Source organism: Apteryx rowi, unplaced genomic scaffold, assembly GCF_003343035.1.
Source record: "Apteryx rowi isolate R43461 unplaced genomic scaffold, aptRow1 scaffold_50, whole genome shotgun sequence".
NCBI lineage: Eukaryota > Metazoa > Chordata > Aves > Apterygiformes > Apterygidae > Apteryx > Apteryx rowi.
In genome coordinates, this window is record NW_020450761.1 from 1,918,621 (window position 1) to 1,932,259 (window position 13,639).

At 35.8% G+C, this 13,639-nt stretch overlaps 1 protein-coding gene across 5 annotated transcripts in view; it reads left to right on the forward strand.

Moving 5' to 3' along the window:
* ATP9B (ATPase phospholipid transporting 9B (putative)) overlaps window positions 1–13,639 on the forward strand; it is a 180,387-nt gene that overhangs the window by 152,465 nt on the left and 14,283 nt on the right. For all 5 annotated transcript variants that reach the window (XR_003255779.1, XM_026079780.1, XM_026079781.1 and 2 more), the window contains 5 exons: window positions 4,191–4,352; window positions 5,876–5,968; window positions 9,107–9,190; window positions 9,764–9,934; window positions 11,502–11,600. Coding sequence is in view for 4 of the 5 variants with exons in the window: in XM_026079780.1 (XP_025935565.1) it covers window positions 4,191–4,352; window positions 5,876–5,968; window positions 9,107–9,190; window positions 9,764–9,934; window positions 11,502–11,600 (609 nt within the window). In the remaining variant the exon portion in view is untranslated. The remainder of the gene's footprint in view (window positions 1–4,190; window positions 4,353–5,875; window positions 5,969–9,106; window positions 9,191–9,763; window positions 9,935–11,501; window positions 11,601–13,639) is intronic.

The window sequence follows — 13,639 nt, forward strand, 5'->3', positions numbered from 1 at the left end:
TAGGCCAGTTTTTTTGGTCTTATGCCAAGCAATAACAGCCCTATAGGGTTGATCCAGTAATTCTGAAGGTCATCAAAATTCAGCAGCGCTTCAAATACCTCACTTTCTGGATTTATGACCGTGTGCCTAAAGGCAAAGGAAGTTTGATTTTTCAAGTGACCATATCAGTTTTTCATCAACTGTGACTTCTTCATACCATCAGGATCCCTAGATGACAAGAAACTAGAGGTAGTTACATTTTCCACAGAGCAAAAGGGCTCAGGGTTGCAATTCCCAAAACTGAAAAGCAGTAAGATACCTGGGTGATAAGTGATATTTCCTATTAGTCCAGAGGAAGCCAGGGAAAATGTTAACCTGAGAGGGAACAAAAGTGCCCTTCCTTGGGTAACTCATTCACCCTCACAGGCAAAGGTCAAGAGAATTCGGAAATGGACTTGGAGTCGGGCTGAATAAGGGGTAGACCCTTATATATTGATTGAATAGTCTAAAGCCATATAACACCACTCCAGAGAGAAGCAAACTCATGTTATTTGATAGGGCAGGTAGGTACTTAACTCCTTAATCCTCAAAGTTGAAAGTAGATAAAGATATGGCTGTTCCTTTACAATCCATTGGACAATCTATTTTATCTTGTACATCAGCCTTAATTCTGACTATTGACTTGTGTGTGTAGATGTTTTAACTTGATATCCATCACATAATTATATTATTTTAATAGAGGTTATTAAATAAGAAATATAGGCTAATAGAATTTTATATAAAAGATTATTTCCTTAAAGAAAACACACACACAGAGGAGAGTTGGCCACATAGTTGAAAAATGATCATTTAGAACGCAATTGGTTTCTCATGAAATGAAATATAGTGAGATTTTTGTAGCTCATCAATTTACACATTTTTTAAAGTTTTTGTTTTAAAATTATTGATTAGTATTTATTTTAGGTTAAAGTCAGTCTAATGTTCTAATTAAATACGCAATCTTAATCCTTGACAAGAATGATGGCTTTTGTTCTGTGCTCAATGTAGGATTTATGAAGTCCTTAACTACACATTTCCTTGTCTTTAATAGGTGCTTAGGTTTTGTGACTGATGAAATAGGTAACTACAGCATTATCACTTAACAAGCTTGTGCATGCTTCATAGAACTTTCTAGAAACTACCAGCATTATTTATATACTGCATTTTTTTGTTTTAGTTCAGTAAATGAAATATTTCTAAGCAGATGGGTTGGTTATGTTCCCAGACTATTGAAATAGTGTGCAAGGTCAGTAATGACAGTGTTTCTGAAGTTTCCCCTCTTCATGCCTTGCTCCAGGCAGGCTTGCTTCTCCAACAACTGAGGTAGGCACACACTTCACGCTCAGAAGAAGCTACTGAGCTGGTATTAGTGTTAAATTAACCAGTCGAGTTAGGATGCGGATCTCTCGGTTGTACAGTTGCTTCTTTGCCCGCTAGTTGGGAGAGTTTCCTTGTGAAGTCTCTGAATTTTACTTTGAATAGAAATATCTGCTGTGGTAATTAGTTTAATGTTTTGGGCTGTACACTATGGCAGCTCTGAGGTGCTAGTGGCTGCGTGTGGAGAAAGAGTGTTGACGAAGATAAGCAAAGCTCAACGGCAGCCATGTGTTAAAATAGAAAGATCTGAACGGTTTGGGGTAAAAAAACGCTGAACAAGGTATGTTTCTCTAACTTCTGTCAGATATGTTGGATAGCCATTTCAAAATGCTCATGGCAAATACTTGCTATCTTCATTCATAATGTGGAAAAGTCACTTTGAGTTTGTCGTGTCAGAGGTGGGTGACTGATTTTACCCTTTGGGTGGCTGCTAAGGAAGGAAATAAATAATGAGATACAAGCCACAGAGCTCTCATTGACTCTGTTACCAGTCCCAGCAGCAAAATGGTAGCATCTCCAGCTAAGTCTTTCCTGCATGCCTAATCCTCGGTTGCTTTATATTATTCCATTGAATATGTCAAAGTCCTGGGGAAGCCACAGCTGCTGTGTTTACCTGGCATTCTTAGGGGTTCTTGATGCTTTCACGCTAGATTGCAAGACAGTTTTATTGTAAGGTTTCAGAAGAGCATTGAAGAGAGGGGGGATATGCTTGTAGAGAGGAAACCTCACAAAAAGAGTTTTTCAGAACATCTTTTCTGAGCACTGTACAGCCATTCAGTATGTATGTATTTGTTCAATTTTTATAATTTGGTTTTTCATGCCATCAGCAAAATACAAACTTTTATATATGTGGTACTCTAAAAACTTCAGATATTTAATGCTAAGGCTTGGCTATGTTGTTCTGGATGCTGTGAAAGTCTAGCTGCTCTGACGCATTCTGAGTGACTGGAGCCAAAGTCAACTTAATGTGTTGCTCTCAAATTTGTTCAGTTGCCTTTTAGGCATCCATTTGACTCTGGAGCCTTATTGACCACTTCTGCTATGGTATTTGCCCTGATCAATTTGAAAGAGAAAAAATTGTACGCCAGGTATAAGAATCTAAAATGACTCTGCTACAAAATGCTAATTCAAATGGTTGGTGAAGCCAAGCATAAACGAAATAATAAACAGATGTGAGTCACCAAATATAGAACACTTAAGTCCTAGCTTGCAAAAGGGCACAAATGAGATGATAGGGTATTAGTAGAAAGATGCAATTTACAGGTCAGAATGTAATAGTAACCTTTCACTGTGAAAATTGAAAATTAACCTTGGGAGTATTGGATCACTTACAGCTTATATGGTACTTTTATTGAAGAAGAAAAATGTCTAAAAAGACTTTTCCTGTGATTTTTGGATTTAAAATTGATGTGTTTTTTAAAGTGTACTCCTTTTTCTTTCTGTGTCTCAGTTTTCATTTGTTGGTGCCTACACTGACACAGTTACAGGAAGAAAAATAAAAGGAGCACACTACTACTGACCTGGGTTTCTTAGGGGTTCACTCAGCTTTGTTTTATTTTATTTTATTTTCTTCCTCCTATTTTAAACTTTTGTAAGAAGCTACATGGTGATTTACTCACTTCGGATCAAATTCTCGGCAGGCCTTAGTCGTCATGACTGTTGACCTTACCTGAGGATTTTACCACTGGCATCTCTTAACAGCCTGCTTGATTTTAATTTTTCTCTCCTCTTTCTCCTACCTGAGATTAACAACAGAGGCAGGTTCCATAAAATTTGTTAGCTTTCATTATAATTATCTTTTTATTTCCTTAAAAATCTGGTATCTGGTAGTGATTAGCATTTGGAAAAATAAAAACAGAACTGAGGAGGAGAAATTTGTTATCAGAAACTGCCCATTCARATATGGAATATGGCTGGTATATAAACTAACAGTAAAAGCAATTTTCCTAAAGTATTAATTTTTTTGAAGGAATAAATCCAGTGGTGGTGATAACATTTTTAAAATAGCTACTGCATTATTTAAAGAATAACATGGAAGAAAAAAGCTAAATGTCATGCACTTTTGAGCAGCAAAATAAAAAAAAAATTATGGATCACTAACGTATGCACTTAAGATGCCATGTAATAGTAATTGATAGTGACTATTACATAATGCAGCTTTTCTGGGTTAGTAAAAGGGACATTAACAAGCATGTATGTGGGATGCAGAATTGTAAAAGTTAGGTTTCCATGCCATTTGATATGGCAAGAATGCAGCTATAGTGTTTGACACAAAAAGTAATAAAAAGATGCAAGTGAAGGAAGTACACTGAAAAACTGTAAATAAGATCCTTTATCCGTTTGCATATTACAGATTCTAAATTTGCATATAATTCTAGATCTAAATAATGTTTTATGGAAATGGTGCCAAGGTCTTTTACTTAGATGGTGGCACAGAAATTATATTACTATTTTTGCAGAAATTCTACTGGTTGTCCTTTAAGTATAGTTGAATATAAGTCTGCTTTTTGTATAAAAACTGTAATATCTGAACAACATATTCTGAACACCTGATTGGCAGKATAAAATAAGTTTTCCTATTCTTCATAAGAATCTTTAAGTTTTCTGTAAAAAAAATATTCATTTGAAGTATTAAGGTTTTGTATTCAGACAGCTGCTACTCGTGGGGGCTTTTTCTGGATCTTTGGAAGAGTTTTGACTTTTGCCCTAGCAACAGTTGTTTGACTTCAACCTAATTTACATAAGGGTATGATTGACTTTTCACACTTAAACATGTCTTTTCTTTCTTGTTTTAGGTAGCTCTGGTACAGTGGACAGAGAGTGTTGGTCTTACGCTAGTTAACAGAGATTTGACCTCAATGCAACTGAAGACCCCTGGTGGACACATTCTGACATACTATATTCTGCAAATTTTCCCCTTCACTTCTGAGAGCAAGCGCATGGGGATCATAGTTAGGGTAATTTTGTTTGTTTGTTTGTTTCTCAAAAAATGTTTTTACTGAATGTTTCTCAAAGTAAATCTTAAAATAAACTTGACACTTCAGGGAAAGATTTTCAAATGGAAAGAACACATTTGACATAAATACATGTGAAGTACTAGGCAAGCTGTGGTAGAAAATTCAGGCTAACCTGATGTTGCAGAAAGCTTTGTAAAGGACAAATTTTTCATTCTCATTGGAACGTGCCGTTTTCAGTACTTCATGCTCAGGCTCTGATGCTGCAAGTTGCCTTTAAGCATTCATTTTTAATTTCGCACTTGTTGCTTTCATGCTTGTATTCAAGTTTGGAGTTTGGGAGTGTAAAGTATACAATATGTTGCTTTATCAAGTGTTAAGCTAATGGCTAAAATTTATTGTAATAGTAGTTCACATCTTTATATACTACTGCTGCTGCGTTTCCAGACCCAGTACGGATACCTGAACTGGTGTGCATATGCAGCACAACTCCACAGGGTCTGAGATTTGCCAGGTATGTGTTTAGGTGTCTGTCAGACACCCAGATGAGAGCACAATAATGACCGTTAAAACCTCAGGTACAAGGAAGCCACCACACCATGCTAGAAAGAAGGAATTTTTAAACCTCTGTGAATGATTAAGCCTTGCGCGCTCCATACTTTTTTCTTCTTCCTACCTAAAATCAGGCCCTGCAGCAGAACAGCTTCAAACAGCAGTTAGATGACAGAGATCATTGCCTAGTCGCAGTTAAATAGGTGCCAAGTTCATCCCATTCCATCTTTGCCAGCAGATGGCAAGCCAGGCATGCCATCCCTCTGGGGTACTGCAGGCAGAGTGTACGCCTGCTCGAGTCTGGAGAGAGATTTTGGCACATCTGTGTTTCATTACGTGTGGGTGGCACTAATAGCATGTTTGGCAGTGTGGTAAAGACGTTTTTCAGATATTCTAAGGAGCTTGCAGATCGGATGAATCCATCCTTTCAGCAATAGACCATACATCAGAAGCTCCTGATTCACATACTTGTCTGAGTGTAAATTCTCTGCATAGGCAATGAATGTTTCATCATTAAAAATGTCTGTCACGTGTTGCACTACTCAGTTATTTGTTAACTTTTAATTACTTAAGTATTTCAGAAATACAAGGTGAGCTTTCTCCTGAAGTGTATGTATTATATGCTGTAAAAGAAACAAAAATATTTCAGTCATTCGAATGGACATAATAGTGATATTTTAAAATTTAGAAAGGGCAGACGTTTTAGAGATGGTCAGATCCTGTTACTCAAACTGACTTCAGTTAAAACTGGTCCTCTTATATATCAGAAAGTGTAGGAAATAAGCATCTCAATGGATTCAGACATGTCAGTGGAAATATTAACATCAGGTAAAAATTATCTACCTCTTTGCAAAGTACTTCACATCTTTCATAATTGGTAAGCCATTGACTACTACAAAAGAAAAGGTTATTTGTAGGTAATTGTTTTGATTATATAGACAGCTTTTTTTCCTATTTGTTTTGTAAAATTTTAGGATGAATCTTCAGGAGAAATTACATTTTACATGAAAGGTGCAGATGTTGCAATGTCCACTATTGTACAGTACAATGATTGGTTAGAAGAAGAGGTAAGAAACACAATCAGAATTTATTTTGGTTTGTGGAGAAGCAGCTGAACACTATACTTTGTGTTTCAAAAAAAATTTATAATAGAAATATGTAATGAACATATGGAGTGTGTTGTGGGGTTTTTTTCTACACAAACGTTAATGGAATMGGTTGGAAAAAGAAGATCATGAGCCAATGTAATAATGAGTTTTGAAGTTCAGTTGTATATATCTTGGGTTTTAAAGAATGAGAATTGTTTCCAATTCTTGTATTACACATGAAAAGGTAAAGCTAGCAGGCATCACAGAACCACTACTTAAACCAAGAAAATTTTTTCATTGACTGACTTTTTACATAAAACCTAATTACTTATGAGAAGTATTCTATTATAAACCTATTTGTTGCTAAATGCCCTTTTATCCAGCTCTACACTGAATTATTTCTATGAATTATGAAGTTCCATAAGGGATATAGCCAAACTGAAATAACTTTTGCCACATTTATTAAATTTAATGTAATTTAATGTAAAATAGCTAGTGACTGAATTTCAGAACTGATTATTTTTCACTGTGTGGCTGTAGTAGATACCAGTAATCATCTTTCTTTGACCCTACATGCAGACAATATGTTAATACAATGATTACACTATGCATGTTCATAATGGTATTGGCAATATGAATCAATATCTGCTGCAGGGCAGTTTGATTTATTCAGGGACATGAATAAATTAAACTCCCTCAAGACCTAGCAAAATGTCATAAAAATTACTTTTGGCGATAATGATACCCAATTAATTGTAAAATACTTGTTTAATTTATTTAGCTTTATGAGGTCAAATCAATAAGTGTTTTGCACTAGACAGCCTTCTTTTCATTAAGACAGAAGTTATCATGCTATTTAAGACTATTCTTAATGTTTAAGATCTTTTACTAATGTCAGATATATTTTCTACCAAAAAAAGAGAAAGTTTAGCTCTGTGACATGCCTTAAAAATAATTTTAATGTATTTTAAAATTTCAGCCTAAAAGAATTTTTCTACAAGTTGACTGGTTTACCAATAGCACACCACTTTATTTGGGGGAGCTGAAATGTGATTGTTCATCCTTCTGTTTGTAGCTACTCCAAATGTATGAGTAGATTTGTAAATGTTAGAGGTATTTTGCCACATCTTGTCATAGGATGGCTTTTGTTATTCACAATATATTATTTAGTGCTTTGTTCTGCCTAGCTGGTGTTTGCAGTTATCTAGAAGTAACATATTCAGCCCTTCACAGTGTACCTTAAGGGTAGGCGACAGTGCTGATAACTAAGGGTTGTGCCAGTGATAATTCAAATACATCCCACTCGCAGCATATTAATCTCCTGTGTAACTAATGCAAATATCCGTGAGAAGAATTAAGAGAATGTGGAAGACTGGTGGTCGACTGTAAGGAGGGGTGAGGGGAACATGAATCTTTTCAGGAATGAAGTAATTAGATGTCAGTGAAAATGTAATCTGATATGTAATCTTACTTTCCCTTGGAGTATAGAATAAAACCGCCTACCTGTAGCTGGAAAAAGTAGAATCCGCTTCAGTTTCTGTTAGTTTTAACACATATTACAGGGTTAACTTTGGCAAAGTAATCTTGCTCTGTTTGTATAGAGTGAATGACTACAATGAAGTGATTCTGAACAAAGTTTAAGATAATATTTTCCCAGCTGGCAATCACAAAAGATTAAATTTTCCCCCCATCATCACCTTTTCTAATTCCATCTGAATGGAACAATCCAGCACCTCTGCTCAGAGACAAAGGCAAAAGGCAAAGTCTTAGGAGCTGGTTTAGGTTTCTTTCTTGTAACTCCTATACCTAGGATTAAAGAGAGACTTAGCTAAAATTTTTATGGAGACTCTTTCCCTTGAAAGTTGCATTATATACTGTATGCAGCTGCTGTTATCATGTTTGAGAAGCTAGATGCAGGTAGCCCTGTATTTAAAGGAGTAAGCTTCAACTTTTTTTCTCAGATGTATATTTGCATGACTTCAGGCAACCAGATTTCAGATACTATTCTCTAGAGTCAATTAAGAATACAGCATTTTTGTACTTATGGCGTGTTTGCCCATCTTTTATGCCACAGAGTTCCTCCAGAATAGCCTACAAAGAAGTTTAAAAACAAAAAAAAATTTGTTTGCTTCCCTGAAATTCTGCATGTTGCTGAATATCTGCTTTTTGATTTTTCTTTTTTTGTTTTTTCTATTACATGTATTTGTGTCAACTTTTTTTTGTTCCAAAAATTCTCTGGGGTCTGCATTATCTCAACATTTCTGAGTTTCACAATTGCCTATGAACTTTCTAGTTCATAGAAAGCTTTCTAGTCATTCATTGATATGTGTAGACTTGTGGGGTGCTTACTTTGAAACAGGTATACATGGTATTTGCTATGCATCTTCTTCCAGTTCAATAAGTTATCATTTATTGATATGTTCTGATTATAGTATTTTAGCCAGTTTAATTCTTCAACTGAGTTCATGAGAGAGAGTATCAAATACTTTTCCTAGTAGTTAATCCGCAGAGTTCCAAATCATTTATGTGCTTTACCTTGACCAAGAGCAAGGCATGTTTTAGGGTGGACCAGGTATCAGATTGAATTAAAATCAACACATGTAGCCACGTAAGAAAGCAACATCATCACTACAGCACAAAGTCCAGCTTTCTTAATAAGCTGGTGGTAGCATGAGAGTTAATACCCATCTTCTGTCTTTCCCACAGAATGGTTTAGCGCTGACAGTCCTATGCTCTTTGAGTGCTGAAAGATGTCTTATACTGTTAGGAGGAGACTGATTAGTCTCTTTAGCATTTCTCTGAATGTTTTTCTCAGACAACTATTGTAGTTAGGGGCAAAAGGGTTGAGGATTACATGAAGTATGCTCAAGAAGTTTCTCAAACTGAATTACTCAATCAAAATGTACCACTAAGGGAAGTCCTTACAAATTAACTTAATGTTTTCTCTCCATATACTGGTTGGAAACCATTTTATCTAGTATTAAAACTAATTTAACAGACTAAAGAAACCCAGAATGTTATGGTACAGATATCCCCTGTTAGCATGTAGTATGAAACATTTGTACAATATAGACAGTTAAATATTTGCATGATTATTCTATATTTTGATCTGTTTAGTGTGGTAATATGGCACGAGAAGGACTGCGTACTCTGGTTGTTGCCAAAAAATCACTGACTGAAGAACAGTACCAAGATTTTGAGGTATGAAGGGATAGAATGATCAATATTACTAGCACAGCTCTTTTGCTTTGTCATATTTAGATACTTCAAGGGGAACACATATTTTTTTTCATTCTATTAAGATGGCAAGAAAGAAAACTCATATTTAAAACATTGATAATTATAGTATGCTGTCTATTGCAGATTTTGTCATTCATTAGTAACTCTGCAGTCATACATAGGATACTGTTTAGCTTTATTACGTGTTTGGATTATATTTTCCCAGAAGATAGTCTAATGCTAATTCTGTGGCTTCAGTGTTGCCTAAAAATCTACTGGCCCTCAATAATGAGGGCAGTTGCTGCTGTGCTGCCTAATTTAATAGGTCTTCAGAAGGCCTATCTCTCTTGAGATAACTTGCAGAAAAAACATGAATAACTTTTACAGTATGTAAAGTAAAATTCACTCTTTAAGACACGTTCTTTCTTAAAAATATTTAAATACAAATATATAGCCTGATGAATCCATATTATAACTAATGGATAAACTGGATGTATACTTTCCTTTTAAGTCACAGCAATGTCTTTCTAAGTGGTTTTGTGTTTGTGCAAACAGAGTCGATATAACCAAGCAAAGTTAAGTATACATGACAGAACCCTGAAGGTTGCTGCTGTTGTAGAGAGTTTGGAGCGCGAAATGGAGCTGCTATGTCTCACTGGAGTAGAAGATCAGCTGCAAGCAGATGTTAGACCAACTCTAGAGATGTTAAGAAATGCTGGAATAAAGGTACTAAATGCATGTTGCTGACATACAGGTTATCATTTATTAACTTTTTTTATGCAGATAAGTGAATTATATCTGTATACAGTCAGGTTCATACCAAGCAAGAACTATGCAAAGTCATAAGTATGTTCTGGGCATACGCTAATGGAAACAAATAGACATTATATAGGAAGTTCCCTTGTCCTCCACAGATTTCATTGCAGAAGCTTGCTTCTGTAGGAAAACCACCAATAGAAGAATGTATGCAACTTCTGTCATTTCTCTTCTTACAGCTTACTACAGTAAGCTTTCCTATTTGAAATTTATATAAAGGAGTTTGGCACAAGATTCATGTAACACTTTTCAGATTTGGTACTCGTAAGAAGTCTCAGCAAAGATCAAAAGGATGAGTTATTTGAACCAGAGTTTAGAACTACCCTTGGAGTTTCTTCGGGTCAGATTAAAGGCTGCAATGTCAAAGTTTTGCACCAGAGGCTGTGCTGTGTTTGCAGTGCTTTGCTCTTAGGCAGAGCATGCTAGAGTGCAGTCAGTGACACATTCAGAAGTAATAGATTTATTTGAGAGAGGGTCTGAAGTAAAGATATGAGGAATATTTATTGACTGAGAGGGGTGGGTAAGATTATATAAATTCTCCTTGATGTAGAGTGCCAAACTCTTCGTGCAGAAAGGATGTGTTGACATTGCATTGGTTAAACTGAATCAGATACAAGTTTGTTTTGCTTGAAGAGGTCATTTTGCTTTGCAGGGAGGAGAGGAAACCTCCCTATAGGTGCGAGAACAGCAGACAGAGGCTTGTGGTTTAATCAAGTTGCAACTGTTAACTTATCTTGTAACTATCTAGTAATAACTGGTGCAGTCTGGTCATTCTTCCTTCGAGGGTCTGTTCTGTTTGGTCTGGGGCTCATGGTGTTTGATCCAGCATCCTTCAGTTTTTTTGGTGTTAAGGGGTTGAGGGAGAGGGAAGCTGTCTCTCTGTGAGAATAAATGGTTCCTCAACTTTATTTCTTGATCTTTAAGGAATGCCTTCACCCCAGTTTTGGATAGTCAGTGGGCAGGATCTCTTTGGAGTATTTGGGCTGATCTGCCACCAGGAGATGCTGTTTGCTAGTTTGGCTGCTGCTTTATGACAGATTCTCACTGGGATCGGATCAGACAGTTATTTTGCATGACTTTACTGAGCTGTTTCCTTAGTTATGTGTCTTGCAGTTGACTGCAACCTCTGTCTTTTGATCAAGATGGTATTCGGAAAGGCTTTTATGCTTTCTCTGTTGTTCAGTTCTCAGTGGGCTTCCACAGAGTTTCCCCTCATCCTCACGGAAATTGAGACACTGGTCCTTGTGAGAAGGGAAGGGGGATGGAAGCTGCTTGAAGTCAAAATAGTTTTCTTCTTTGTATGTTACTGTAGTAAAAACTCTTCCTTAGCTTTAGTTAAAAATGCACGCATCGGTATATTTTCACTGGTAATCTAATTGCATAGGGCACCAGAAAAAGGTGGGAGAGAGATGTCATTTAGATTTGGAGAACAGTCACGTTAGTATCAAACAGATTTAACTTTTAAATTATTTTGCAGATATGGATGTTAACAGGAGATAAACTGGAGACAGCAACTTGCATTGCCAAAAGTTCTCACTTAGTGTCTAGGACTCAAGATATCCATATTTTCAGACCTGTAAGTATAGTTCCAATTTTTTTTACTGGGTTCGTCAAAGGAGAGTTAGGCTAATACCAATGCTGCTTTATTTGTTGGCCACTTGTTGTAAAAGTTGATGTGTTATTGCAGTGGGTGTCATAATAACAGTCAGTAGAATAGTACTTAGATTAGGCCATTATTCATGGATCTAGAATTCTAAAGCATCACTTCTGTTTGAGGGGGTTTGCTTCCAGATGTGTTGATATTCTCCAGAAATATGTGCACCCATGATCGGGTGACCCAGGTTCTACCTCTGTTTTACATTCTTCATTTATACAATGGACGCAGAATTGCACCTCTAAAGAATGCTAGATAGAGGCCTATGTAACGTGCTGAGCCAGTAAGATATGGTAGTCTCCAGGAATTTAGGCTATCTGAATATGGTTCTTGCTTGCTCTAGCATCTCCATTAATATAGCTCTTCAGAATTAGGCAGACTTGCTTCTGAATTAAGCTGTGATGCCAAAGTCCACTGGATAGACATAGTTCAAATCAAAATCAGAAAATTAGAATTTTTTGTCTGTTATGATTTTCCAATAAATTATTTGCATTCTATTAACAGTCTAAGATAACTGATAGAGAAGTAAACTGAGTATCTGTTTCTGTACATTTTGGTTGTAATTGCATAGCATCAACTCCACTGAGTTCAAACAAAAATAAAGATTTTCCAGACATTGATTGATGCTGTGTGATCAGACATAACATGTCTGTGTTTGTTCTAAATGAACCACTTGCACCTACAGAAATAATTATTTGAATATAATTTACATGTAAATGTAGTTTCTTCTGAAGCATCAGAATGGCAGATTAGGCCCTGCAGACTACTATTTGCAATTAAATTATTAATGCTTCTGATAAAACTTCAGATCAATTTTTGTTGACCTTTCCATGTTGTAACACCACAAATTAAGTCTTCCTGAACAAAATCTATTTAGTATGAGTCAGATTTTTATTTTCATTACCTTGACTAGTAATAAGAGTTCAGCATAAAACTGTGTTAATTTAGAATACATGAAGTTTTAAATTAGTTAGAAAATAGACTTATAGCGAATTATTTCTGTGACTATATTAGTTGCAAAGAAATCACTAATAGATTAATGTAAGAAAGCACCAGGCACTTTAACACTCCTATTTTAAATATAAATTAGTAAATAAAGTGTTTACTACTTTGGCTTTCCAAAAATATGTATTTTTGATGCTCTTCCTTTTATACTTTTAAAATTCTCAGCTTCTTCATTTGCAGTGAAACAAATTGATGTGTTGTTCTAGAGATACTTAAAAAAAAAAAAAAAAAAAAGACTTCCTCTGTTAGCTGAAAAGTAGAATAGAGAGTGGGCAATTAGTGCTCATTAATATGTGCCAAGTGCTGACATATCTTAATCTCTGTAATGTGGAGAGATTATAGTGGGCCTATGCAATCCTTGACCCCTAACAGTTGGCAGAGTAGGAGCTTTCTCTTTACGTATTTAATTGTGGGGAAGGAAGAAAAAAATATGAATTCAGGTGGGTGTATGAGTTTTGCTGTTTGCAGGTGCATTTTAATATAATACAACTTACTGTCAGACCCTTCAAAATCTGATGATAGTGTAAATTTTTCATGTTCCATGTTCTAGTTCAAACCTTCCAAAATCCATCTGGTAACCTCTAAATCATTTTTTGCATTTCAGAGCTAGGCCTCTCTGTAACAACAGTAATGTAAGCAAAAGTTATATAAGATAATTCTTGTGTTGCGTCACTTGATCTTGAGTGCTTGCTCATGCAAGATCCAGAAGGATTACTGCTAGTGAGCATTTCTCTGTGCCTCTTGATTTCTCTACATCTGCTTTTCCAAACTGAAGGAACTATTAATATGAACATCTTTCATTATTCTAAGAATACATCTTACTGGTTAATAAACAGAGTCATTTTTTTCTGAATTTGGGTGCATTTTTCCTCTAGCCCTGCCAAGATGGAATTACTCAGGTCAGCTTGAATTTAAGATATTTTACAGTGCTGGAGTTTTTTTGGTTTGTTTTTTTT